The 26,168-nt window shown below is 40.8% G+C and overlaps 3 protein-coding genes across 3 annotated transcripts; all 3 read right to left on the reverse strand.

Moving 5' to 3' along the window:
* Positions 1 to 1,121: 1,121 nt before the first annotated feature.
* Positions 1,122 to 14,173, reverse strand: LOC311048570 (uncharacterized protein; the record flags this gene model as incomplete). Its single annotated transcript, XM_084061833.1, has 10 exons — positions 1,122 to 1,220; positions 4,734 to 4,973; positions 5,163 to 5,328; positions 5,427 to 5,595; positions 5,775 to 6,138; positions 12,040 to 12,129; positions 12,796 to 13,035; positions 13,258 to 13,423; positions 13,518 to 13,686; positions 13,810 to 14,173. The coding sequence occupies 10 exons, from the start codon at positions 14,171 to 14,173 to the stop codon at positions 1,122 to 1,124; spliced, it is 2,067 nt and encodes a 688-aa protein (XP_083917959.1).
* A 1,390-nt stretch (positions 14,174 to 15,563) lies between these two features.
* On the reverse strand, positions 15,564 to 18,710 carry LOC311049310 (green-sensitive opsin-like; the record flags this gene model as incomplete). The annotated part of the gene is made up of 5 exons (XM_084062858.1): positions 15,564 to 15,662; positions 16,595 to 16,834; positions 17,761 to 17,926; positions 18,025 to 18,193; positions 18,347 to 18,710. 5 exons carry the CDS (start codon positions 18,708 to 18,710, stop codon positions 15,564 to 15,566), a joined length of 1,038 nt encoding a protein of 345 aa, XP_083918984.1.
* Positions 18,711 to 22,371: 3,661 nt separating this feature from the next.
* On the reverse strand, positions 22,372 to 25,100 carry LOC311048571 (green-sensitive opsin-like; the record flags this gene model as incomplete). Its single annotated transcript, XM_084061834.1, has 5 exons — positions 22,372 to 22,464; positions 22,961 to 23,200; positions 24,151 to 24,316; positions 24,415 to 24,583; positions 24,737 to 25,100. 5 exons carry the CDS (start codon positions 25,098 to 25,100, stop codon positions 22,372 to 22,374), a joined length of 1,032 nt encoding a protein of 343 aa, XP_083917960.1.
* Between the last annotated feature and the right edge of the window lie 1,068 nt (positions 25,101 to 26,168).

Raw genomic sequence — 26,168 nt, forward strand, 5'->3', positions numbered from 1 at the left:
TGTTGTTTAGCAATTCACTTTTCTGATTCTAATTTAATTTGAACATATTGTTCAAATTCCATACACCTTTGACTATTATGATAGTATTCACTTTATGCTGAGCATTGATGTGCATACTGTACTGGTTGTTGCTGTATCCTTTGGATTCTATAGTCATATTATGTTGTTTTGATAAAATTAGATTGTTTTCTCCGGTTTGATCTTAACTCATTCCTACAACTACTGTATACACTCAATCTGGATGAAACGTTATGTTACATAACATGTTTGATATAGTGGCCATATTTGTAATAAGCAAGTCAGAGTGCTCTAGATGGATTCAATCATAAATATGAGCATTCCGATGTGTTTCTAATGCTCAAAAAGCATAAAGTAGACACCAAGTTTGCCAAAAGTGTCACTACGGTAAGTGAACTCCAAAAGGCCAAGGGATCTTAGTATAATCTGAGCTTCAATTTGGAAGTGACTATTTGAAAAATGTAGCAATGTTTTATTTGGGTTCTGAAAGGAAAATCAGTCAAATAAATGTTTAAGAAGTGAATTGGAATTGAATGTCAGATTATACTAAGATCCCCCGACCCCATGTGGGTCAGGGGGGGCCTGATGGAGGGGAAAGGAACTGGTTGGAATAACGTGTTCCTTCCAACGTGTCTAACGTGTTTCCCCGGTTGGACGCGCTACGTCCAACCGGGGAAACTCCCCCCTGTCGGGTGATAAGAAGGCTTGTTAGCTCTCATGCATTGAAGGAGGCATGAGCTCGGCTCTGAGCTCTCCCTAGGTTGGCAGAGGGAGTGTGGTGGCCCAGGTTTACTTAGACAATTGCTTACAGAGTCTCTGGTATCAAAGCGTTTTGTCTCAGTGGTGAGTTGAAGCAGTTTGGATCTGAGCCTTAACACTTTCACATCTTCAGATATACTTTATTTATTGTGATCCACAGCAAAGGCGTAGCTTCATCTGTTGATCTCTGCCATGTGGTAAAGTGTGAATAACTGTCCATTCATTGCAAGTCAGGTATTTTATCTTTTTCCCAAATTGAAATGTATTCCAGTCCATGAAGACGATTCAGAATCAAGTAGACTTTATGAAGGAAAATGTCCATAGTACAGATGACATCTCTGTTCTTAAGATGTAGTGGACACTTCTGTCTTGCTGGCAGACACTGCGGTCTCATCATCAACCATGCCACCCATTCCAATGGTGCTCAGCATGCAGCTACGGAACTGGAAAAGAGAACAAATAGGGAAGTCAGATGTGAAGTGAGTTGGTTTATAGTAGTTTGCGTAGAAAAAGATGTAGTGGTAGTAACATTTTAACCATTTAACATTTTCCACAATACAATAACTACAACACTAAAGAGGACTCCTATTAGATTCAGGACCGATGGACTGATAATAAGAGGAGATGAATCAAACTATTCTGTTACATGATCTGACCAGTCATAGAAGAGTAAACATAATCTTAATTGCATGATTAGGGTTCCATAATGGCAATAATCTATGAAGATAAAAACGGCTTGAGTTTTTCAATTCATAAATGCAGTAATTGTTGTTGCCAAAGAAGGAATTGCCAAAGTTAAAGGTAAGGTAAGTGATATTTTTTTGTTCAAACTAAAACCTTTTGTTAAATGGTTAAAACTCTATATGCTGGTAGTAATAATTGCTATAAACTGTTTGTTCAGTCACTGGGGTCTCCCTGTCTCTCCAGCTCTTTACAAATAAACAGAAGATACATTTTCAGGTAGGTGATAACATTTCAGCCAATCAGGAGACCCATTTTCAGATTTTCCCAGTTCCAAATTTGGCTGCTCATTTCTTTGTGACATCATTTCCAATATCACTTGTTTAATCTGTATCCTGACTAAGTTCCCTATCCTTCGAAGCCGTTTTCCATCTTGACGGTATATGCAGTCACAGACTGTGCACTGTTTGACTAGGCGTGTGTGCAGTGCTAAATCACTCTGCAACTGACTTCGCCAAAGATGTGAGTTTTATACCGCTAGGGGTGTTACTCTCAAATTGACTAAATTAGATTATTGGAGGCCTTGTGGCCTTGTGGTGTGAGGTTGGCCTTGTGGCCTTGTGGTGTGAGGTTGTGAGTGTCCGCCCTGAGACTGTAAGGTCGGGGTTCGATCCCCGGCCGGGTCACACCAAAGACTCTAATAATGGGACCCAGTGCCTCCCTGCTTGGCACTCAGCATCAAGGGTCGGATTGGGGTAAGTCTCTGCGACATACTAGTGTCATGTCCAGGGGGTGTACTTGCACATCCAGCTGACTCATGCTAAGGAAACAGGATATACAGTAGGCTCCTGCCCCATGCGCCTCAGGGCTCGGCAAGGCTTACTTATAGTAACACTTGCTATGCATCCCATGTGTTATGAACATACTTACAATACATTATAATAACACTGTATAATTATAGTTACGGTATAAGCACTCATAAGTTATCATAATGCTTTATAATAACACATTATAAATCATTTTATAATGACTTATAAAGTTAAATATAAACGCATTGCAGTGGTGTAGAGTAACTAAGTCACTTACTCAAGTACTGTACTTAAGTACAATTTTGAGATACTTTTACTTTACTGGGGTACATCCAATTGTCTATACTTTTACTTCTACCCCATTACATCTCCCGGGCAAATATTGTACTTTTACTCCACTACAATTATCTGAAAACTTTAGTTGCTAGTTAATTTGCAGATGTACATTATTACATTATAAAACATACATAACCACTTTAGCCCAATGTTATACCTAGGCCATTTGACCTGACGCGTTGTGAGTTTGTAGATCTGCTATTTTCAAATATTTTAGTACTTTTACTTTTATATGTATATGGAGAGAGAGAGAGATAAGAGATTTATACTGTATAAATAAGCACCTATATAGGCAGTCATGTCACCAGAAGTAGCACCTATATTCAGACACTCATCCTCCACTGACACTGGAAGGCCTGCTCAACCATCCTGTATGTGTACATGTATGTACTGAAAACATTTGTTGCTATTCCTCAGATTTTGTCCAAACATCATGCAAATTGGTACACATTATCTCTACAGTCAAATCATCAAGGCGGACCAGCTTTTTTCATATTTCATCCTGATTGGCTAAGATTGACTTCTACTACCTGACCTGCACTTTTTCTAGTTTATACATTTTTCAGTACAAAATCGACCAAGTGTTATTTATGTAGTGATGTGATGTAGCAGGACTAGAGGCTCTCCTAAAGAGGGGGTATTTTGTAGTTAGAATAAATATATAGACAACAAATACATCTTTTCATGCATGCATTTATTAATCTATTTCTAGACTTTTGTTATTTATAAAATATATACAGAATACAGTAAGCCAACAAATATGATAGCCCCACAATGACATAAAAATACAGATTCATTTCCATTCACATCTGAAGTCCATCCATTGATCGTGATGCTGAGAATTCCTTACAGAGTCTCTGGTATAAAAGCGTTTTGTCTCAGTGATGAGTTGAAGCAGTTTGGATCTGAGCCTTAACACTTTCGCATCTTCAGATATACCTTATTTTATTGTGATCCCACAGCAAATGCGTAGCTTCATCTGTTGATCTCTGCCATGTGGTAAAGTGTGAATAACTATGTACATTCATTGCAAGTCAGGTATTTGAACTTTTTTCTCAAATTGAAATGTATTTCAGTCCATGAAGACGATCATTCAGAATCAAGTAGACTTTATGAAGGAAAATGTCCATAGTACAGATGACATCTCTGTTCTTAAGATGTAGTGGACACTTCTGTCTTGCTGGCAGACACTGAGGTCTCATCATCAACCGAGCCACTCATTCCAAGGGTGGCCATAATGCAGCTACGGAACTGGAAAAGAAAACAAATGGTGAAGTCAGATGTGAAGTGAGTTGGTTTATAGTAGTTTGCGTAGAACAATATGTAGTGGTAGTAACATTTTAATCATTTAACAATTTCCACAATACAACAACTACAACCCTAAAGAAGACTCCTATTAGATTCAGGACAGATGGACTAATAATAAGAGGAGATGAATCAAACTATTCTGTTACATGATCTGACCAGTCATAGAAGAGTAAACATAATCTTAATTGCATGATTAGGGTTCCATAATGGCAATAATCTATGAAGATAAAACGTCTTGACTTTTTCAATTCATAAATGCAGTAATTGGAGTTGCCAAAGTGGGAATTGCCAAAGTTAAAGGTAAGGTAAGTGATATTTTCTGTTAAAACTAAAACCTTTTGTTAAGTGGTTAAAGCTCTATAATCTGGTAGTAATCATTGCTATAAAAAGTTGGTTCAGTCACAGGGGTCTCCCTGTCTCTCCAGCTTTTTAAAAATAAACAGATGATACATTTTCAGGTAATTGACAACATTTCAGCCAATCAGGAGAGAGTACCCATTTTCAGATTGTCCCAGTTCCAATTTTGTCTGCTTATTTCTTTGTGACATCACTTCCAATATGACTTGTTTAATCTGTATCCCGACTAAGTTCTCTATCCTGATTGGATACAATTGGTATCCCGACCTCGCAAATGTATTTTCTGTTTAATAAAGAGCTGGAGAGACATGGAAACACTTGATACTGAACAAACACTCTACAGCAATGATTATCAGAATATAGAGCTATTTAACTATGTAACCAAAGAAAATCACTTACCCTACCTTTAATAACTGTTAATAATATGTGTAACATAGTTGAGTAAGTGAATGTAAAATAACGTACCTGTTTGTTATAGAGTACATAGATAATTGGATTAATAAGGGCAGAGCTTTTTGCAAAGAAGGCAGGGACAGCCATGCCAAGAGCAGTGAATTCCATTCCCTTGTTTAAGAAGATAATGCCAGTATAGGTGGCATAGGGTGTCCACTGAACTATATATCCCAAAACCATCAGCACACACATGCGGGTGACTTCCCTCTCAGCTTTCTGGGTGGATGCTGAGTCCTGCTGCTGAGCTGCTGCCTAAAATGGATTATGACAGAAATGATAGAAATGAGAATAGCTGACATATCACAGGCTACAAGACAATGTGAACTTCCATGATCAAAAGAAACCTGTTCCCAAGCCTAGTTTTAATTTCAATGTTGCTTGGTACTTATAGATTTAGAGAAACTAGCATGATTTTGTACTGTAAGTAATGATGAGTCTTACTGCTTTGACTGTCAATACAAGGCTTCCATAGGTGAAGAAGAGTACGATAAGTGGAATAAACCAGTGAACGACAAACATGTAAATGATGTATGATTCATTGTTGTATCCTGGAGCACGGGTGTAGTAGTCTGGTCCACAGGAGCACTGCATCCCCTCAGGAAGGTATCTGAAAATCATCAAATGAGTCAATAGAGAGCAGTGATTAGAAAACCACTTGCATACATTCTGCGAAGGATGACCTCTGGGACATTCAGTTGAACTTACCTGGACCAGCCAAAAAGTGGAGGGACAGCACAGGTGGCAGCCATGAACCAGCTGAAAACCACTCCAAGTGCAGCATGAGTGGATGTGAACTTGAAGCTTCCCATAGGTTTGCACACAACAATGTATCTTTCAACAGCCAGCACCACCAATGACCACAGAGCAATTTCACCTATAAGTAAATAGAAAACAAATGTTTATAACACATACGTGTAGGTCCAATGAGCATTCACAGTTCTCTTTGTAACTCAAACAAAGGTTTGAGGGTTTGTAAATTTGAATAATATCAGGCAACATGGCAATGAAACACTCGTATGCATTTACAGGTACTAAACAAGTCAAATATTATACCTCCAAATGTAGCCATGAAGCCCTCCATGGCGCAAAACTTTGGTCCTGTAATAAAGTAGCCATTAATAGCACTGGTGATGGTGATGGTGAATCCAAAACAGACCATGATCATACCAGCAAAAGCCAAGTTCATGATAATGTAGTTGAGAGGTTGACGGAGCTTCTTGTTAGTAGCAGAAACATACAATGTTATTCCATTGATAGGGAATCCACAACCGATCATGAAAACCATGTAGAGAGCAAGGCATTTGTAAAGAATTGGATCTGCCAAGTAAAACTGAGGATAAAGAAAAGGACTCCGCACAAGCCCACTCCTGTTGTTCATGGGAATATAGTAGTTTTGGCCTTCGAAGCCGTAATCCATCTTGACGGTATATGCAGTCACAGACTGTGCACTGTTTGACTAGACGTGTGTGCAGTGCTAAATCACTCTGCAACTGACTTCGCCAAAGATGTGAGTTTTATAACGCTAGGGGTGTTACTCTCAAATTGACTAAATTAGATTATTGGAGGCCTTGTGGCCTTGTGGTGTGAGGTTGGCCTTGTGACCTTGTGGTGTGAGGTTGTGAGTGTCCGCCCTGAGACTGGGAGGTCGGGGTTCGATCCCCGGCCGGGTCACACCAAAGACTCTAATAATGGGACCCAGTGCCTCCCTGCTTGGCACTCAGCATCAAGGGTCGGATTGGGGTAAGTCCCTGCGACATACTAGTGTCATGTCCAGGGGGTGTACTTGCACATCAAGCTGACTCACGCTAAGGAAACAGGAGATAGGCTCCTGCCCTATGCGCCTCAGGGCTCGGCAAGGCTTACTTATGATAGTAACACTTGCTATGCATCCCATGTGTTATGAACATACTTGCAATGCATTATAATAACACTGTATAATTATAGTTACGGTATAAGCACTCATAAGTTATCATAATGCTTTATAATAACACATTATAAATAATTTTATAATGACTTATAAAGTTAAATATAAACGCATTGCAGTGGTGTAAAGTAACTAAGTACATTTACTCAAGTACTGTACTTAAAGGAGAATTTTGGACTACGTTTTTGATCTGTCCGATCTCAAGGCCTATCCGCGCACGTTTTAAGCTGTGGCGGACCTGGGATGGAGTTATGACATTTTTCTACTGTACCATGCATCCTAAGATATCATAACGTCATAGAAAAGGTAAGAAAAACTTAGTCCAAAATTCTCCTTTAAGTACAATTTTGAGGTACTTTTACTTTACTGGAGTATTTCCAATTGTTTATACTTTTACTTCTACATTGCAGTATTGATACTTTTATTTAAGTAAAACATTTGAGTACTTTTTCCACCACTGGAGAAGACGTACAGTACAGTATTATCCTCAATTCAGGCCACCTCCAGCTACGCCTCCTGTCTTTTCCTGTGCCATTGTTTCCAAGCCGTACAGCATGGCTGCCATTGGCTGGTTTAGTACATCTTCCCTCTCATTCTTGCTGGTGTCCTTCTGTCACTAACTGGGCACTTTCCTCCATCTGTTCCGCCACGCCTGCACTATCCTCGTCACCTCTCTTCCACCTTATACTTATACTGGCTTAGGGACACAAACTAGATTGGCAGTGGTGGAAAAAGTACTCAAATGTTTTACTTAAGTAAATGTATCAATACTTTAATGTATAATACTCTGTTACAAGTAAAAGTCTGGAATTCAGGGGTGTCCGCTGGCCTAGAGGTCCAGGCGCATACCACATAAGCAGCACATGACAGCGTGTCGCGGGTTCGATTCCCGTTCCCGACGACCTTTGCTGTATGTCTCCCCCCCATCTCTCCCCATTTCCTGTCAGCCTACTGTCCTGTCAAATAAACGCATAAAAGCCACAAAAAATATCTAAAAAACAAACAAAAAAAAAAAGTCTGGAATTCAAAATGTACTTGAGTAAAAGTACAAAAGTATTCGCATCAAAATGTACTTAAAGTACCAAAAGTAAAAGTACCCATAATGCTGAATGTCCCATTACAAGTTTTCAAATGTTTATGTATTTTTTTGAAAATAGCAGATCTACAAGCTCACAATGTATCGCTTTTTTTTTTTTGCTGATGGGTTCCCAGATTGTGTGGGAAGTGACATACGTATACATAGTTGGACACTGATATGGATGTTTTGGTGCAAAATCCTTTTGTTGTTTTGGGGTTTGTGGTATTTATTGTGCATGGTTTACATTACATAATAAAAGTGTTGTAACGTCATATTTATAAGATGTGTTTTTTTGTTACTAGCTGAATGTGTGGTGTATTTATTTTAAGGCCTGTATCTGACTTCCTATTTATTTAGAAAAAGTGGGTGTGGGTGGGGTAATGGTTTTGATATGCAAAAGGTGTGTTTGTATGTTTTATGGAAGAAATATTTGTTTTCTCATGTTGCTAAAGCAGTTGTGCGCATTCAGAATGTAATCTGACAAATGTGACTGATTGCGATCACATGACTTTAATGAAAATGCTTCCCAATTTGTGTGGCTATTTGGCAACACTTTTAGGAGTTTTTTGCAAAATATGTGTTTTAAAGGAACTGTAACAGGCAGGAACTTCAGTGGACAAAAATAGCTGGGGCACTATATAGGAATAGTTGTGTCATAATGCAAGGAATCCATGCAGGATACATTGCCTTCTGTATTGTATATCCAAGTGTTAGAGGGCATATTGTGAAACTGGCTATTATAGCGCCACCATGAGGTCAATTAAAGGGCCATAATTCCTTCCTTGGCTTACTGGGATTTCATTATGATCAATTCAACGCTGTTCACAAACACACACAGACGCACAGACAGATTGACAAACAGGCACATATGTATGTATATGTATGGGGAGTTGCATCATGATGCAAGGAATAGAGGGAAGAAAAGATTATTATTATACAAGAGTTATAGGACAATATGTGAAGTGGATTGTGTATTGGCACAATGAGGTGGTTTGAAAAGATTGGGGTGGAGGTTTTTCCTTGGCCTAGTGAGAATGTGCATGCAAAGTTACATCGAATGTGTGGAAAATAACACATTGTGGCATTTTGTGCTAAAGATGCCAACCCTGCATACTTTGGAAGTCAGTTGTAGCCAATCAAAATGGAATATAAGAAATCTGACAAATACGTGTTAATGACATACTGTAATTACAGAGATAATTTGTACCTACTTGCGTGAAGTTTGGACAGAATCTATGATAGTAATATCAAAAATGTGTTGCGCAAAAATCTGTTTCATGGTGGCGCTATAACCAGGGGTGCACATAACTTTTTAGGTCTGGTACGCAGAAGAGCACCTGGACATGTGACTTGGTGCGCATGGCGCCCGTCCCGTCCAGAGAGAAAAAGGACGCTCTGCTTCTAAATTCCGCCGATTTTCGCCGTTTTTTTTTCTCACGCTGTTAGATAAAGCCCCCAAGGTTGGTGCCCTGTGCTGCTGCGCTGATTTTCTCCGCCAGATTGGGACGTTCACGGCATATTTTGCACCATTACGGTGCGTTCATCATCGGTGACGAGTGCCTCTAACAGCCGCTGCTGCTGCAGCGAGGCAATGCGAGGCGATGCGAGGCGACGCGAGTCATATCTCTACCCCTGTGCCTAATGGCTGTACATGGGGCCGACGGGTGCTTTAGAGTGATTGTGTGAGTGTGGCTTCAGGAAGTAAATTCCTAGCCTCGATCTCCAGGCTTTTATTTTTTAGTTTTGCTAAAAAATAAAAGCTTGGAAATTCCTGTCCCAGCTGTTGGTGCGCAAAAGCGCCTCGCGTCGCCTGATGTGGTGCGCATTTTTTATTTTGGGTGCGCATGCGCACCTGCGCACCAGTTATGTGCACCCCTGGCTATAACAGGCCGATTTGAAAAACAGTTGGGTGGAGATTCTTTCTTGGCCTACTGTGAGTGTGTGTGCAAAGTTTCCCGCCGATCGGTCCATTGGTGGTTGTAGTTGTGCAAACCAAGCCCCTCCAGCATACTTGGAAAGGTAATCGTAGTCAATCAAAATAGAATCCGAAAAATCGGACAGATACAACTTGATCACATGACTACAGACAAATTTGGGTGAGGTTTGGACAAAACCTTAGTAGTAGCAAAAACTGTGTTTTGCAAAGAAAACGCAACAGGCGGAAAACTTGTCGAGTGGAAATGAGCGTGGCTTATTTGGAGAGTTTCGTAATGATCCAAGGAATCCAAGGGAAATTTATTTTGACTGTATGACCTACGGTTTAAGAGTTACAGGCCAAAACGTGAATCTGCCTCTTATAGCGCCACCATGAGGCCAATTTGAAAAATGTAGGGTAGCATTTCTCCCTTGGCCTAGTGGGAATGTGCGTGCAAAGTTTCAGGGCAATCAAAGGCTGCGTTCATGATTTGAGGCATTCTGTACAAAACAGGCCACTGTGATCTCACAGCCAGCACCACCAAATACGCAGCTTCATCTGTTGATCTCTTTCATGTGGGTAGGTGTGGGTAGGTATCTCCTTTGATTAAAGGTCAGGTATTTGCATTTGTCCTTTTTTTCCAAATTGCCTTTGATTCCGTTCTCCATATTGGTTTTATGCAATCACAAACTGTGTACTGTTTGACTAGACGTGTTTGCAGTGCTAAACCACTCATCTGGAGTTTGAAATGGGTATGGGTTTTATCATTTTCAGACAGTACTTTTAAATCGACTGAATAAGATTAATAGCACTTTTCTTAACCTAAACGGAAAGAATAGCAAGGTGAATTTGCTCATAAACCTACCTCTTTTGCTAATTAATTGACCTCTCACAAATCTATTAACCATGGTCATTTCAGTCAATAGACTTGTAATTAGCTTAGCACACAGGGCTGACAGAGAGGCAACACAGGACAATATGTTGCTATAATTGAAAGTCTACGAAAGCTTTTGCGTACAATTTGAAGAAGAAAAAGGATTATGCTGCTCAATGATATTGTAAACATCTTCATGGAGAATAATGGAAACCAGCTTCGGCTTTTTGTGACTTGATTTAGGTTGGCGCTCCTAAGGTGCATTGTTTGCTTTTAAATTGATGCAGATCAAATGCTCTATCGATCTATTTATCTAAACAATTAGTAAGGACCACATACACTCCAACCATGGACTGTTTCATCTGCTACCTTCTGCTAAGTGGTAGCACAGCCTCAAAGTCTCAAGCAGAAGACTCCAGTACACCTGCAGTAAATAGACTTATGGACACACACACACACACACACACACACACACACACACACACACACACACACACACACACACACACACACACACACACACACACACACACACACAGTGAGCCCGCCTGGTTAGTGAGCCCGTCTGGGAAGCCAAAGGCCCTGGTTGACCCAGGCCGGAAATTTGGTGATGTGTGTCCCTGAGCAAGACTCTTAACCCCTAGCCTGCCTTATGTAAAACATTATTTTTATATCACTCCTTCCCATTTTATCCAAATTTCACACAAATCGGTACACATGATCTCTATAGTCATGTAATCTGTTCGATTTTTTAATATTCCGTCCTGATTGGCTAAGATTCACATCTAAAGTTTGCAGTAGCAGGTATAATTTAGCAAAACACATTTTTTGGAACAAAATGCCTTGCATTGTCCGAGTGCCGTGCAAGGCCTAAGCAGAAATGGCATCCTTTTCACATTGGCCTATTAAAGCGCCACCAGGAGGCCACAATAACCTGCCTGACCTGGCGGAGACCTGTGCTCCGAGGACCACTTTTTCTAGTTTGTGTTTAGAATCAGCAGTAAGCAACAACAAATGTGTTTTTTTTTCATGCATGCATTTATTAACCTATTTCTAGACTTTTAATATTTATAAAATATATACAGAAAGTTCTGACATAGGTCAAATGACATAAAAATACAAATTAATTTCCTGTCACACCTGAGTTCATCCATTCATCACATCCAAACATTTGTTACCTTAAAAAAAGTGAACATTGTCTTTCTTTTTGAGATGTTTACATAATTTAATACGGTTTGATCCTGGGAATTCCCTACAGTGTCTCTGGTAACATTTTCAAATTGTATTGTTTAAATGGTGGATTACATTAGTTTGGATCTGAGTGTTAGCATACACTTTCACTTCTTCAGGTATACTTTTTTATTGTTTGATCCCACAGCAAATGCGTAGCTTCGTCCGTTGATCTCTTTCATGTGGTGAAGTGCGAATAACTATGTCCATTCATTGGAGGTCCGATCATTCAGAATCAAGTAGACTTTATGAAGGAAAATGTCCATAGTAGAGATGACATCTCTGTTCTTAAGATGTAGTGGACACTTCTGTCTTGCTGGCAGACACTGAGGTCTCATCATCAACCGAGCCACCCATTCCAATGGTGCTCAGCATGCAGCTACGGAACTGAAAAGTAGAGCAAATGGGGGCAGTCAGATTAGAATAGAATAGAATAGTTTATAGTAGTTTTCTTAGAAAATGATGCAGTGGTAGCTGAGAACAATGCACCAAATACAGTAGATCCTAACGATTTAACATTTGCAACAATATAATAACTGCAACATTAAGGAGGACTCCTGTTAGTTTTAGAATTGATGGGACAAACATCTTTTTTATTTTGTATTAAGTGAATTCACTCAAAGCTAGAGGCCTGGGCGTGTATGCTTAATAAAAGGTCAAATAAGAGGAGATGGATCAAACTGTTCTGTTACATGATCAGTGGTCATAGAACAGTAAACATAATCTTAATTGCATCATTATGGTTCCAGAATGGCAACAATGTTTGATTAAACACAAATTCATAAATGCAGTAACTGGAGATGAAGTCTGAGGGGAAAGATGTTCTAGTTGTAGTCACTAGAAAACATTTTTAATATGCAATACTGCATGAGAGCTATATCTTAAGTATTGTGATTGTTATCTATTCCAACTTCCCCTAACTGAAGGGAACTGTGTCGCTGACTTCCATCACAAGTCAAGGGGTTAGTTTATTTTATACTGTGGGAGTTGCCACAAGTTAATAACATCTGATCTGTATGTGAATGCAGTAATCTGGTTTGTAAGATAACTGACCTGTTTGTTCAGCAGTACATAGATGATTGGGTTGAACAAGGAAGAGCTTTTAGCAAAGAAGGCAGGGATAGCCATGGACACAGCGGTGAAAGCAGTTCCCTTGTTCATGAAGAGATAGGCAGCATAGCTGGCATAGGGAGACCAAGCAATCAAGAATCCCGCAACCATAAGCACACACATGCGTGTGACTTCCTTCTCAGCCTTCTGGGTGGATGCTGAGTCCTGCTGCTGAGCTGCTGCCTAAATTGAATTATTGCAGAAATGATATAAATGAGAATAGTTAACATGTCAAAGGCTACAGTACAATATGAACTTTCATGATCAAAAGTAACATGAAGTTTTAAATTCAAGGTGGTATTGAGGTAAAATGTCCTGTTTTGTGATGCTACGGAATTCCTGTATCACAGACCTATACATTAGGATTTAGAAACAACCATGATTGTACGTAATAACGAGTCTTACTGCTTTGACTGTCAGCACAAGGCTTCCATAGGTGAAGAAGATCGTGACAACTGGAACACAGAAGTGGCAGCTGAACATGTACATGACGTATGATTCATTGTTGAATCCTGGAGCGTTGGTGTAGTAGTCTGGTCCACAGGAGCACTGCATCCCCTCAGGAATGTATCTGATCATTATTAATTGAGTCAATAGAGAGCAGTGATTAGAAAGGCACATAGATTCTGCGATTGATGACCTCTGAGACATTCAGTTGAACTTACCTGGACCAGCCAACAAGTGGAGGGGCAGCACAGGCCATGGCCATGATCCAGCTGAAAGTAACTCCAGCTCCAGCATGAGCGGCTGTGAACTTGAAGCTTCCCATAGGCTTGCATACAACAATGTATCTTTCAACAGCCAGCACCACCAATGACCACAGAGAAACTTGACCTGTAAGTCAATAGAAAAGAAATGTTTAGCTCTCAGTTGGAAAAATGCACAAGACCTTTACAGGCAATACCAATTGAAAGACCAGTATGCATTTACACATACTATACAAGTCAAATGTTATACCTCCAAGTGTAGCCATGAAGCCCTCAATGGCGCAACCCATTGGTCCAAAAATAAAGTAGCCGTTCATAGCACTGCAGATGGTGATGGTGAATCCAAAACAGACCATGATCATACCAGCTGCAGCCAAGTTTACGAGAATGAAGTTGAGAGGTTGACGGAGCTTCTTGTTCTGAGCAGTAACCAACAATGTCAAACCGTTGATGGGGAAGCCAAACATGATCAGGAAAAACATGTAGGCTGCAAGTGCATAGAAAGCCATTTTTGGCGCCAAGTAATACTGAGGATAAAGAAAAGGACTCCGCACAAGCCCTGTCCTGTTGTTCATAGGAATATAGAAGTTATTGCCTTCGGTGCCGTTCTCCATCTTGGCTGTATGCAGTCACAGACTGTGCACTGTTTGACCAGAAGTTTGTGCCGTGCTAAACCACTCTGCAATGACGTTGCAAAGCGGGTGCGTTTTATACCTTTCGAACAGTGCTTTCAAACCAGAACAATTAGGACTTTTACCTTTAACCTTAATACCTTAATTGTGTTGTGGGTAAACAAACAAGAAAAAATGACTTGACCTTAACCCTAACTTAATTAACCCTTGACTTCTAAGCCCCTCCAAGCCCCAAGGTATTAGTTTTCCTGTATCTTGGTCAAAGGCCAATTCAGAAAAAAAGACCTCCTTCTTCTTTGAGGTTAGAGGCATTTTGGGGTAAAAGTAGGGAACCCAAGCAAAATCTGCATAACAAAATGGCTACCAATTTTGAACTATTTCTTCAATAACTCACAAACAAAGCAAGCAAAACTGTCAAAGTGTCTATATTTATGATCTAAGGGTCAGACACTTTTTTACTGTCCTTTTTTGGCACGACCACCGTGCCGGCGCACCAGTCGGTCGGCCCCACCACACGGCTGATGACGCCCAGAATCTCCATGCGCTGCAGCTCTTCCTTGACTTGGCCCACCAGTGGTAGTGCAATTCTCCGTGGGGTTTTCAAGGAAAATGGCACAGCCTCCACTGTAAGCTTGATAACATTTTTTCACTTTAAACATAGCACGTGCCACACATTTTTCAATACATCACTTAAATTTATCACCAAGTGGCATGTGACATAGCCTTTAGTATTGGAGCTCTCCTAAAAAAGGGATATTTTGTGTTCAGGATGAAATATGTAGACAACAAGTAAATCATTTAATGCATGCATTTATTTATTTCTAGACTTTTCTTATTTATAAAATATATACAGAATATTCTGACATACTGTAGGCCAACAAATATGTCAGCCCCTCAATGACATAAACATATTCATTTTCAGTCACATCTGAAGTTCATCCATTCATCAAATCCAAACATTTTTTACCTAAAAAAAGGTCCCTTATAGAGTGTCTGGTATCAATTTCAAAATGTTTTGTCTCAATGGTGGATTAAATTAGTTTGGATCTGAGTGTTAGCATACACTTTCACTTCAGATATACTTTATTATCTGTGACTCAACAGCAAATGCGTAGCTTCATCTGATGATCTCTGTCATGTCACATGACAGAAATCATCAGATGAAGCTACGTGACAGAGATCACCAGATGAAGCTACGCATTTAATGTTGGGTCACAAATTACAGTCACACTATGTCCATTCATTGCAGGTCAGGCATTTGCATTTGTCCTTTTTCCGGAATTGAAGAAAGATATTTCCATGAAGATGATCATTCAGAATCAAGTAGATATCATAAAGGAAAATGTCCATAATACTGATGGCATCTCTGTTCTTAAGATGTAGTGGACACTTCTGTCTTGCTGGCAGACACTGAGGTCTCATCATCAACCATGCCACCCATTCCAATGGTGCTCATCATGCAGCTACGGAACTGGAAAAGATAGCAAATGGGGGAAGTCAGATGTGAAGTGAGGTGGTTTATAGTAGTTTGCTTAGACAATGATAAAGTGGTAGCTCAGAACAATTCACCAAATAGATTCTAACAATTGAACATTTGTCACAATACACTAACTACAGCACTAAGGAGGACTCCAATTAGTTTCAGGATTGATGAACTGTTCAACAGAAAATGTTTTTGAGTGAGTGGATTCTCTGAAAGCTATACATCTGAGCATTTAATGTCAGAATAAGAGGAGATAAATTAAAGAAGAGTAAACATAATCTTAATTAATTGAAACTTTTTTTAAATATACCTATATCACATGGGGGGGGTGTCTTGCTCAGGGACACTTCAACACATTGCTGAGGTCTAGAATCAAACCTTTTTTTACCAGCTTGCAAAGCTGGTCTAGGAAGAGACAGACCAACTTTCAACACATTACAGATTTGCATTCAACACATTTGATTTGCATTCGACACATTTGCGTGATTGGCTGTCCTTTAAGCCAATGGAGATACTTTCCCCTTTCCCATACTCTGAACGGGCCCCCCCCTGCAGCAAGCCTTAGGGCCATTAGCTGTGCAAACAAAAGACCTGCTTGAATGGAATGTTAAGGAGGCATCTCTCTCTCTCTCTCTCTCTCTCTCTCTCTCTCTCTCTCTCTCTCTCTCTCTCTCTCTCTCTCTCTCTCTCTCTCTCTCTCTCTCCCTCCCCCCCCCATTGGAGTGGCTGAGATTTTATTTTAAAGACAACTTTTACATTTTGTGCTGCAGATTGGGGCAGAAAAAGCCTCCTGCAAGCTGGTATATTATGACTTTGTCATTTCTTGTTTTCATACTGAGTCACCAAACTTAATAACTGATCTATAACATCCTGGTAGTAAAGTATGTGAACGCAGTAATCTGGTCATTAATATATCTTACCTGCTTGTTAAACAGTACATAGATAACTGGATTGATCAAGGCAGCGCTTTTTGCAAAGAAGGCAGGGATAGCCATGGAAATAGCAGAGAAAGCAATTCCCTTGTTGAAGAAGAGATAGGCAGCATAGCTGGCATAGGGTGTCCAAGCAAACAAGAATCCCGCAACCATCAGCACACACATGCGTGTGACTTCCTTCTCAGCTTTCTGGGTGGATGCTGAGTCCTGCTGCTGAGCTGCTGCCTAAAATAGATTAAGCCAGAAATGATAGAAATAAGAATAGTTCACATAATAATAATAATGATAATACCTGGAATTTATATAGCACTTTTCTAAGTGCCCAAAGTTGCTTTACATGTGTGTGTGTGTGTGTGTGTGTGTGTGGGCGGGCCAGGGGGAGAGGATAAGTAACAACAACTTTATATAGATAAAAAACTAAGATAAGCAAGTAAGAAATAAATAGAAACAATAAAATACTAAAACAAGAGTTGATACAAAGTCAACTCGGAAAGGCAATAGTGAGCAGGTGGGTTTTCAGGGCGGTTTTGAAGGTAAGGGAGGGAGGGAGGGGGCATCTCTGATGCGTTTGAGGAGTGCCTTCCAGAGGGAGGGGGCAGCCACAGAGAAGACCCTGCAGGAGGCCGGCATCACTGGACCTGAGGGAACGGGATGGGACATATGTGGCTCGAGGAGGTCAGAGAGGTAGGGGGAGCCAGGTTGTGGAGTGCCTTTTAGCTGATGAGGAGAATTTTCAAGTGCATTCTTTGTTTGACAGGCAGCCAGTCATGTCAAAGGCTGAAGTACGATATGAACTGGTAACTGTAAGGCTCAGCCCAAAACACGCTAGCCCCCATTTTTTTTCACGGACCAGCTGTTCTTGTATTCTTGTATTTGTTTTGCTGAGGATAAGGTTAGGAATAAGGTTAGGTTTTGGCAAACGTTTTACTGAGGTTACCTTTAGGAATACCATGTGAATACTGCCGGATTTGCTCCGGGGCGACTGTGTTTTGGTATTATATTAACTTTCACAATCAAAAGAAACCTATTTCCAAGCTTACTTATAATTTCAGGTTTTCTTAGTGCTTATAGATTTAGAGAAACATTTTGGGACATTTTGGACACCAAGAAAACTAGCATTATTTTGTACTGTATGTAACAATTAATCTTACCGCTTTGACTGTCAGCACAAGGCTTCCATAGGTGAAGAAGATTGTGACAACTGGAACGCAGAAATGGCAGCTGAACATGTACATGACATATGATTCATTGTTGAATCCTGGAGCGGTGGTGTAGTAGTCTGGTCCACAGGAGGCCTGTATGCCCTCAGGAATGTATCTGAAAATCATTCATTGAGTCAATAGAGAGCAGTGATTGGGAAGCCAATGACATACATTCTGTGATGGATGATCCATGGGTCATTAATTTGAACTTACCTGGACCAACCAACAAGTGGAGGGACAGCACAGGCGCAAGCCATGACCCAGCTGAAAGCAACTCCAGCTCCAGCGTGAGCAGAAGTGAATTTGAAGCTTCCCATGGGTTTGCACACAACAATGTATCTTTCAACAGCCAGCACCACCAATGACCACAGAGAAACTTGACCTGTAAGTAAATAGAAAATAAATGTTTATTACACATAAGTGTAGGTCCAATGAGCTTTCACAGTTCTCTTGGCAACTCAAACAAAGGTTTGAGGCAATACACAATTAAAGACCTGTATGCTTTGACAGTTACAATACAAGTCATATTTCATACCTCCCATTGTAGCCATGAAGCCCTCAAAGACGCAACCGATTGGTCCAAAAACAAAGTAACCATTCAAACAAGTGACAAAGGTGATGGTGAATCCAAAAACGACCATGATCAATCCAGCTAGAGCCAAGTTTACGAGAATGAAGTTGAGAGGTGCTTGGAGCTTCTTGTTCTGCATAGTAACCAACAATGTTAAAAAATTGATGGGGAAGCCAAAACAGATCAGGAAAAACATGTATGCTGCAAGCATATAGAAAAAAACTGGATCTGCCAAGTAATACTGAGGATAATGAAAAGGACTCCGCACAAGCCCAGTCCTGTTGTTCATGGGAATATAGAAGTTATTGCCTTCTGTGCCGTTCTCCATCTTGATTGTATGCAATCACAGACTCTGCACTGTTTGACAATAGATGTGAGCAGTGCCAGACCATTAGGTAACTGTGCTTGCCAAAGGTGCGAGTTTTATACCTTTGGTTACTCTCACATGGACTTAGTCTGGAGGATTAGAAATTGAGTCTTCTTAAGGTCTTCATACCAACAAATAACAGGTGACCTGGAATCTTGCCCACTGCACACACACACACACACACACACACAAACACACACACACACACACACACACACACACACACACACACACACACACACACGCGCACGCACGCACGCACACACATACATACATACACACACATACACACACACACACACACACACACACACACACACACACACACACACACACACACACACACACACACACACACAAATAATCTAAATCTGAGCCCTTAAATCTTCTAAGATCATTAGGTCTTCATATCAACATACCAGGTCAAGTATTGGCCTCGGGCCAACAACACGCATACCCAAACACACACACACACACACACACACACACACACACACACACACACACACACACACACACACACACACACACACACACACACACACACACACACACACACACAGACAGACACATAATCTAAATCTCAGCCCTTAAGTCTTCTTAACCTGTGGGCCTTAGGGGTCATCATATCACATATCAGGTCAAGACCTGGCCACTGGGTTGCTTTCTCTACACATCGTAGCACAGCATGGAGTGGAGCGTTGTGCTCCCCCTGGTCTCACCCCCACACCAGCAGGTCGTCAATGTGGCAGACCACCCCCCAGCCCCTCTATGACCTCAGCCATCATGCACTGAAAATGTTCGAGTGCTGAGGCAATGCCGAATGGAAGACGGTTAAAGTGAAACCGCCCAAAGGGTGTAATGAATGTGGTGTATTTGGCTGATTCCTCTGTCAGTGGAACCTGCCAGAAGCCCCCGTTGGCATCCAATTTACTGAACATCTTTGCTACAGCAAGTGTTCCAAGGCTCCGTTCTACTGACGGCAAAATGTACTTTTCACGGCACACATATTTGTTTTAAGCCGGTCAGGTCCACAAACAAGCGCACTTTTTTACTGTCCTTTTTGGGCACGACCACCATGCCGGCACACCAGTCGGTCGGCCCCACCACACGGCTGATGACGCCCAGAATCTCCATGCACTGCAGCTCTTCCTTGACTTGGCCCACCAGTGGTAGTGGAATTCTCTGTGGGGTTTTCAAGGAAAATGGCAACGCCTCCTCTGTAAGCTTAATTAAATTGTTTCACTTTAAACATAGCAAGTGCCACACATTTTTCAATCCTATAATACATTGCAGATAAGTCCCGTCTTCCGTCATCATTCACTCATTCACTTCCATTATCATTGTTTCCCTTCCATTAACACAACCACAACATATCACATGTCACTAACCACACAAGCCACAACGTGTGCGATTAATTTACGGATGGCGTAGGCTACTTTTCATTGCTCACCACACATTTGCTTCCTCGGAGCATAATTATTTGCGACCAGCACAAACTGACAACATTACGGATACACCATTTTGTTCCCTTTAGCGTGAGCACCGACCACCGGCGAGCATAACCGAAAGCAACACCACGCAGCCACCATTGAAATCTCCCCACAACAACAACAACACACGCGCCCACTTCGCTTCAACCCGCGCCGTTGCTTTCACTTTGGTCATGTCTCTATCACACCACACTCACGGTAATATGTCTGTCATTCACGTGCTATGTGCATCCCAAAGACAACATTATCAACAACGCTAGAGTCTTCACAGAGAAACAACGTTGCCAGGTTGCGCGCGAGAAATAAGCAATCCGGTCTCTGAATTTTCCTCCATTTGCCTCCATTCCTCCTCGCTCAAAGTCGCTTACAAGTCGATTACAATTAATGGACATGGCAACATTGTGTACTCTCTCTCTCAATACAAACTGATGGTCACTCGACCATGCTCCCTCCACAGAGAGAGAGAGAGAGAGAGAGACAGAGAGGCCGCTGTTGCAATAAACGTGTACATTATACTCATGTAGAATAGGGCTACAATATCTTTTGTAGATTTTGATTATTATTTCAACACATATATTAACCACTTCAGCCCTATATACTTTTCAGCCATTTGAAAATAGCAGATCTACAAGCCCACAATACGTCGCAATATATTACTGTCGAGTTGCCTGCGCCTCTCTCTCTCTCTCAATACAAACAGATGGTCACTCGAACTACATGCTCTCTCTGCTTCTGCAGTACATTGAGGCCTCACTACATGACTACCCCCCCTTCATTACACTACATTTAGGGCCCGATAGAGCACATTTCTGTACATTTAGGTTAGACTTTTTGGATATACAGCAGGGCTTCTTTCTTCGCCTCTGCAAACCCTGTTTGGGGGGGGGCGCACCTCATAATAATACCAACACCGCTAATCTATTGCCTCGCCACCATTTGCCACGATGTCACACAATACTTATTGCAATACAATGTTATATATCACAACAACATCATATACTATCATCATATGTATTATTATGTATATTACTAGAGGTTAGGGCCGTGTTTATATATCTTCTACACATATATGTTATATATTATTATACATATATATATATATCAATTACATATTAAAATAAGTATTGCAATAAAATGTTATATATCATAATATTCTACTTTATAACATCTCTCTCTCTTATAATGTCATATGCTGTATTATAGTACATAATAACACATACTTACAGTCACATATAAATTATATCTACAATACAAACATACATACTATTATGACATATGAATACATACATATTTATATCTATTTTTACATATCTATAATATACACCTGAGCCATAAATGAGCCAGTATTCAAAACGCCACTTTGAAAGGAACAGAACCCCACGATCCGCCTCCCTTCAAAGAGACATAAATCCCAGAGAGAAAGGGACACGGAAGGACCAACAAACGACTCTAGTACATTACATTATGTGACATGACATAGCCTTTAGTATTGGAGCTCTCCTAAAAAAGGGATATTTTGTGCTCAGAATGAAATATGTAGACAACAAGTAAATCATTTAATGCATGCATTTATTTATTTCTAGACTTTTCTTATTTATAAAATATATACAGAATATTCTGACATACAGTAAGTAGGCCAACAAATATGTCAGCCCCTCAATAACATAAACATATTCATTGTCAGTCACATCTGAAGTGCATCCATTCATCAAATCCAAACATTTTTTACCTAAAAAAAGGTCCCTTATAGAGTCTGGTATCAATTTCAAATGGTCTCAATGGTGGATTAAATTAGCTTGGATCTGAGTGTTAGCATACACTTTCACTTCTTCAGATATACTTTATTATCTGTGACCCAACATTAAATGCGAAGCTTCATCTGATGATCTCTGTCATGTCACATGACAGAGATCATCAGATGAAGCTACTTGACAGAGATCATCAGTTGAAGCTACGCATTTGCTGTTGGGTTACAAATTACAGTCACACTATGTCCATTCATTGCAGGTCAGGCATTTGCATGTGTCCTTTTTCCGGAATTGAAGAAAGATATTTCCATGAAGATGATCATTCAGAATCAAGTAGATATCATAAAGGAAAATGTCCATAATACTGATGGCATCTCTGTTCTATGTAGTGGACACTTCTGTCTTGCTGGTAGACATCTCAGCCTCTTCAACCATGCCACCCATTCCAATGGTGCTCAGCATGCAGCTACGGAACTGGAAAAGATAGCAAATGGGGGAAGTCAGATGTGAAGTGAGGTGGTTTATAGCTGTTTGCTTAGACAATGATAAAGTGGTAGCTCAGAACAATGCATCAGATAGATTCTAACAATTGAACATTTGTCACAATACACTAACTACAGCACTAAGCAGCACTCCAATTAGTTTCAGCATTGGTGAACTGTTCAGCAGAAAATGTTTCTGAGTGAGTGGATTCTCTGAAAGCTATAAATCTGGGCATTTAATGTCAGAATAAGAGGAGATAAATTAAAGAACAGTAAACATAATATTAATTAATTGAAACCTTTTTTTAATATACCTATATCCCATGGGGGGGGGGGTGTTTTGCTCAGGGACACTTCGACACATTGCTGAGGCCTAGGATCAAACCTTTTTTTTCATACTGCGTGAGCCACCAAACTTAATAACTGATATATAACATACTGGTAGTAAAGTATGTGAACGCAGTAATCTGGTCTGTAATATATCTTACCTGTTTGTTAAACAGTACATAGATAACTGGATTGACCAAGGCAGCGCTTTTTGCAAAGAAGGCAGGGACAGCCATGGAAATAGCAGAGAAAGCAATTCCCTTGTTTAAGAAGAGATAGGCAGCATAGCTGGCATAGGGTGTCCAAGCAAACAAGAATCCGAAAACCATCAGCACACACATGCGTGTGACTTCCTTCTCAGCTTTCTGGGTGGATGCTGAGTCCTGCTGCTGAGCTGCTGCCTAAAATAGAAATGATAAAAATAAGAATAGTTCACATAATAATAATAATAATACCTGGAATTTATATAGCTTTTTTTTCGCTTTTCTAAGTACCCAAAGTCGCTTTACATGTGTGTGGGCAAGCCAGGGGGAGAGGGTAAGTAACAACAACAACTTTATAAAGAAAAAAAAACTAAGATAAGCAAGTAAGAAAGAAATAAAAGCAACAAAATACTAAAAACAAGAGTTGATACAAAGTCAACTCGCAAAGGCAATTGTGAACAGGTGGGTTTTCAGGGCGGTTTTGAAGGTAAGGGAGGGAGGGGGCATCTCTGATGCGTTTGAGGAGTGCCTTCCAGAGGGAGGGGGCAGCCACAGAGAAGACCCTGCAGGAGGCCGGCATCACTGGACCTGAGGGAACGGGTTGGGACATATGTGGCTCGAGGAGGTCAGAGAGGTAGGGGGGAGCCAGGTTGTGGAGTGCCTTTTAGCTGATGAGGAGCATTTTCAAGTGGATTCTTTGTTTGACAGGCAGCCAGTCATGTCAAAGGCTGCAGTACAATATGAATTGAATATGAAACACGCTAGCCCCCATTACTTTTCACGGACCAGCGGTTCTTATATTCTTGTATTTGTTTTACTGAGGATAAAGTTAGAAATGAGTTTTAGGGTTAGCCATTGTTTTACTGAGGCTAAGTTTAGGAATAAGGTTAGGTTTTGGCACCGTTTTACTGAGGTTACGTTTAGGAATACCATGTGAATACTGCCGGATTTACCCCGGGGCGACTGTGTTTTGGGGCGAGCGTTTTGGTATTCTATGAACTTTCATGATCAAAAGAAACCTATTTCCAAATCTAGTTGTAATTTCAGGTTTTCTTAGTGCTTATAGATTTAGAAAAACATATATTGGGACATTTTGAACACCAAGAAAACTAGCATTATTTTGTACTGTATGTAACAATTAATCTTACCGCTTTGACTGTCAGCACAAGGCTTCCATAGGTGAAGAGGATTGTGCAAACTGGAACAAAGAAGTGGCAGCTGAACATGTACATGACATATGATTCATTGTTGTATCCTGGAGCGGTGGTGTAGTAGTCTGGTCCACAGGAGGCCTGTATGCCCTCAGGAATGTATCTGAAAATCATTAATTGAGTCAATAGAGAGCAGTGATTAGGAAGCCAATGACATACATTCTGCGATGGATGATCCATGGGTCATTAATTTGAACTTACCTGGACCAACCAACAAGTGGAGGGACAGCACAGGAGGCAGCCATGACCCAGCTGAATCCAACTCCAGCTCCAGCGTGAGCAGCAGTGAATTTGAAGCTTCCCATGGGTTTGCACACAACAATGTATCTTTCAACAGCCAGCACCACCAATGACCACAGAGAAACTTGACCTGCAAGTAAATAGAAAATAAATGTTTATTACACATACGTGTAGGTCCAATGAGCTTTCACAGTTCTCTTGGCAACTCAAACAAATGTTTGAGGCAATACACAATTAAAGATCTGTATGCTTTGACAGGTACAATACAAGTCATATTTCATACCTCCCATTGTAGCCATGAAGCCCTCAAAGATGCAACCCATTGGTCCAAAAACAAAGTAACCATTCAAACAAGTGACAAAGGTGACGGTGAATCCAAAAAGGACCATGATCAATCCAGCAGCAGCCAAGTTTACGAGAATGAAGTTGAGAGGTGCTTGGAGCTTCTTGTTAGTAAAAGTAACAAACAAAGTTAAAAAATTGATGGGGAAGCCAAAACAGATCAGGAAAAGCATCCATGCTGCAAGTGCATAGAAAAAAATTGGATCTGCCAAGTAATACTGAGGATAAAGAAAAGGACTCCGCACAAGCCCAGTCCTGTTGTTCATGGGAATATAGAAGTTATTGCCTTCTGTGCCGTTCTCCATCTTGATTGTATGCAATCACAGACTCTGCACTGTTTGACAGTAGATGTGAGCAGTGCCAGACCATTAGGTAACTGTGCATGCCAAAGGTGTGAGTTTTATACCCTTGGGTTGTACTCTCACATGGAGTTAATCTGGTGGATTAAACATTGAGTCTTCTTAAAACCTTAAGGTCTTCATACCACATAACAGGTGACCTGCGATCTGGCCCACCACACACACACACACACACACACACACACACACACACACACACACACACACACACACACACACACACACACACACACGCACACACAGACACAAATAATCTAAATCTCAGCCCTTAAGTCTTCTTAAGAACTTTAGGGTCATCATATCACATATCAGGTCAAGATCCGGCCTCTGCCTTGCTTTCTCTACAGATTGTAGCACAGCATGGAGTGCAGCGTTGTGCTCCCCCTGGTCTCGCCCCCACACCAGCAGATCGTCAATGTGGCAGACCACACCCTCCAGCCCCTCTATGACCTCAGCCATCATGCACAGAAAATGTTCTAGTGCTGAGGCAATGCCAAATGGAAGACGGCTAAAGTGAAACCGCCCAAAGGGTGTAATGAATGTGGTGTATTTGGCTGATTCCTCTGTCAGTGGAACCTGCCAGACGCCCATGTTGGCATCCAATTTACTGAACATCTTTGCTCCAGCAAGTGTTCCAAGGCTCTGTTCTACTGACGGCAAAATGTACTTTTCACGGCACACATATTTGTTTAAGCCGGTCAGGTCCACAAACAATCACACTTTTTAACTGTCCTTTTTGGGCACGACCACCATGCCGGCGCACCAGTCGGTCGGCCCCACCACACGGCTGATGACGCCCAGAATCTCCATGCACTGCAGCTCTTCCTTGACTTGGCCCACCAGTGGTAGTGGAATTCTCTGTGGGGTTTTCAAGGAAAATGTTAAAGCCTCCTCTGTAAGCTTAATTACATTTTTTTCACTTTAAACATAGCAAGTGCCACACATGTTTCAATACATTACATTACATTACATTATGTGACATGACATAGCCTTTAGTATTGGAGCTCTCCTAAA

The sequence above is a fragment of the Gymnoscopelus microlampas genome (genome assembly GCF_963454915.1).
Source record: "Gymnoscopelus microlampas genome assembly, chromosome: 7".
In the NCBI taxonomy this organism is placed as follows: Eukaryota; Metazoa; Chordata; class Actinopteri; order Myctophiformes; family Myctophidae; genus Gymnoscopelus; species Gymnoscopelus microlampas.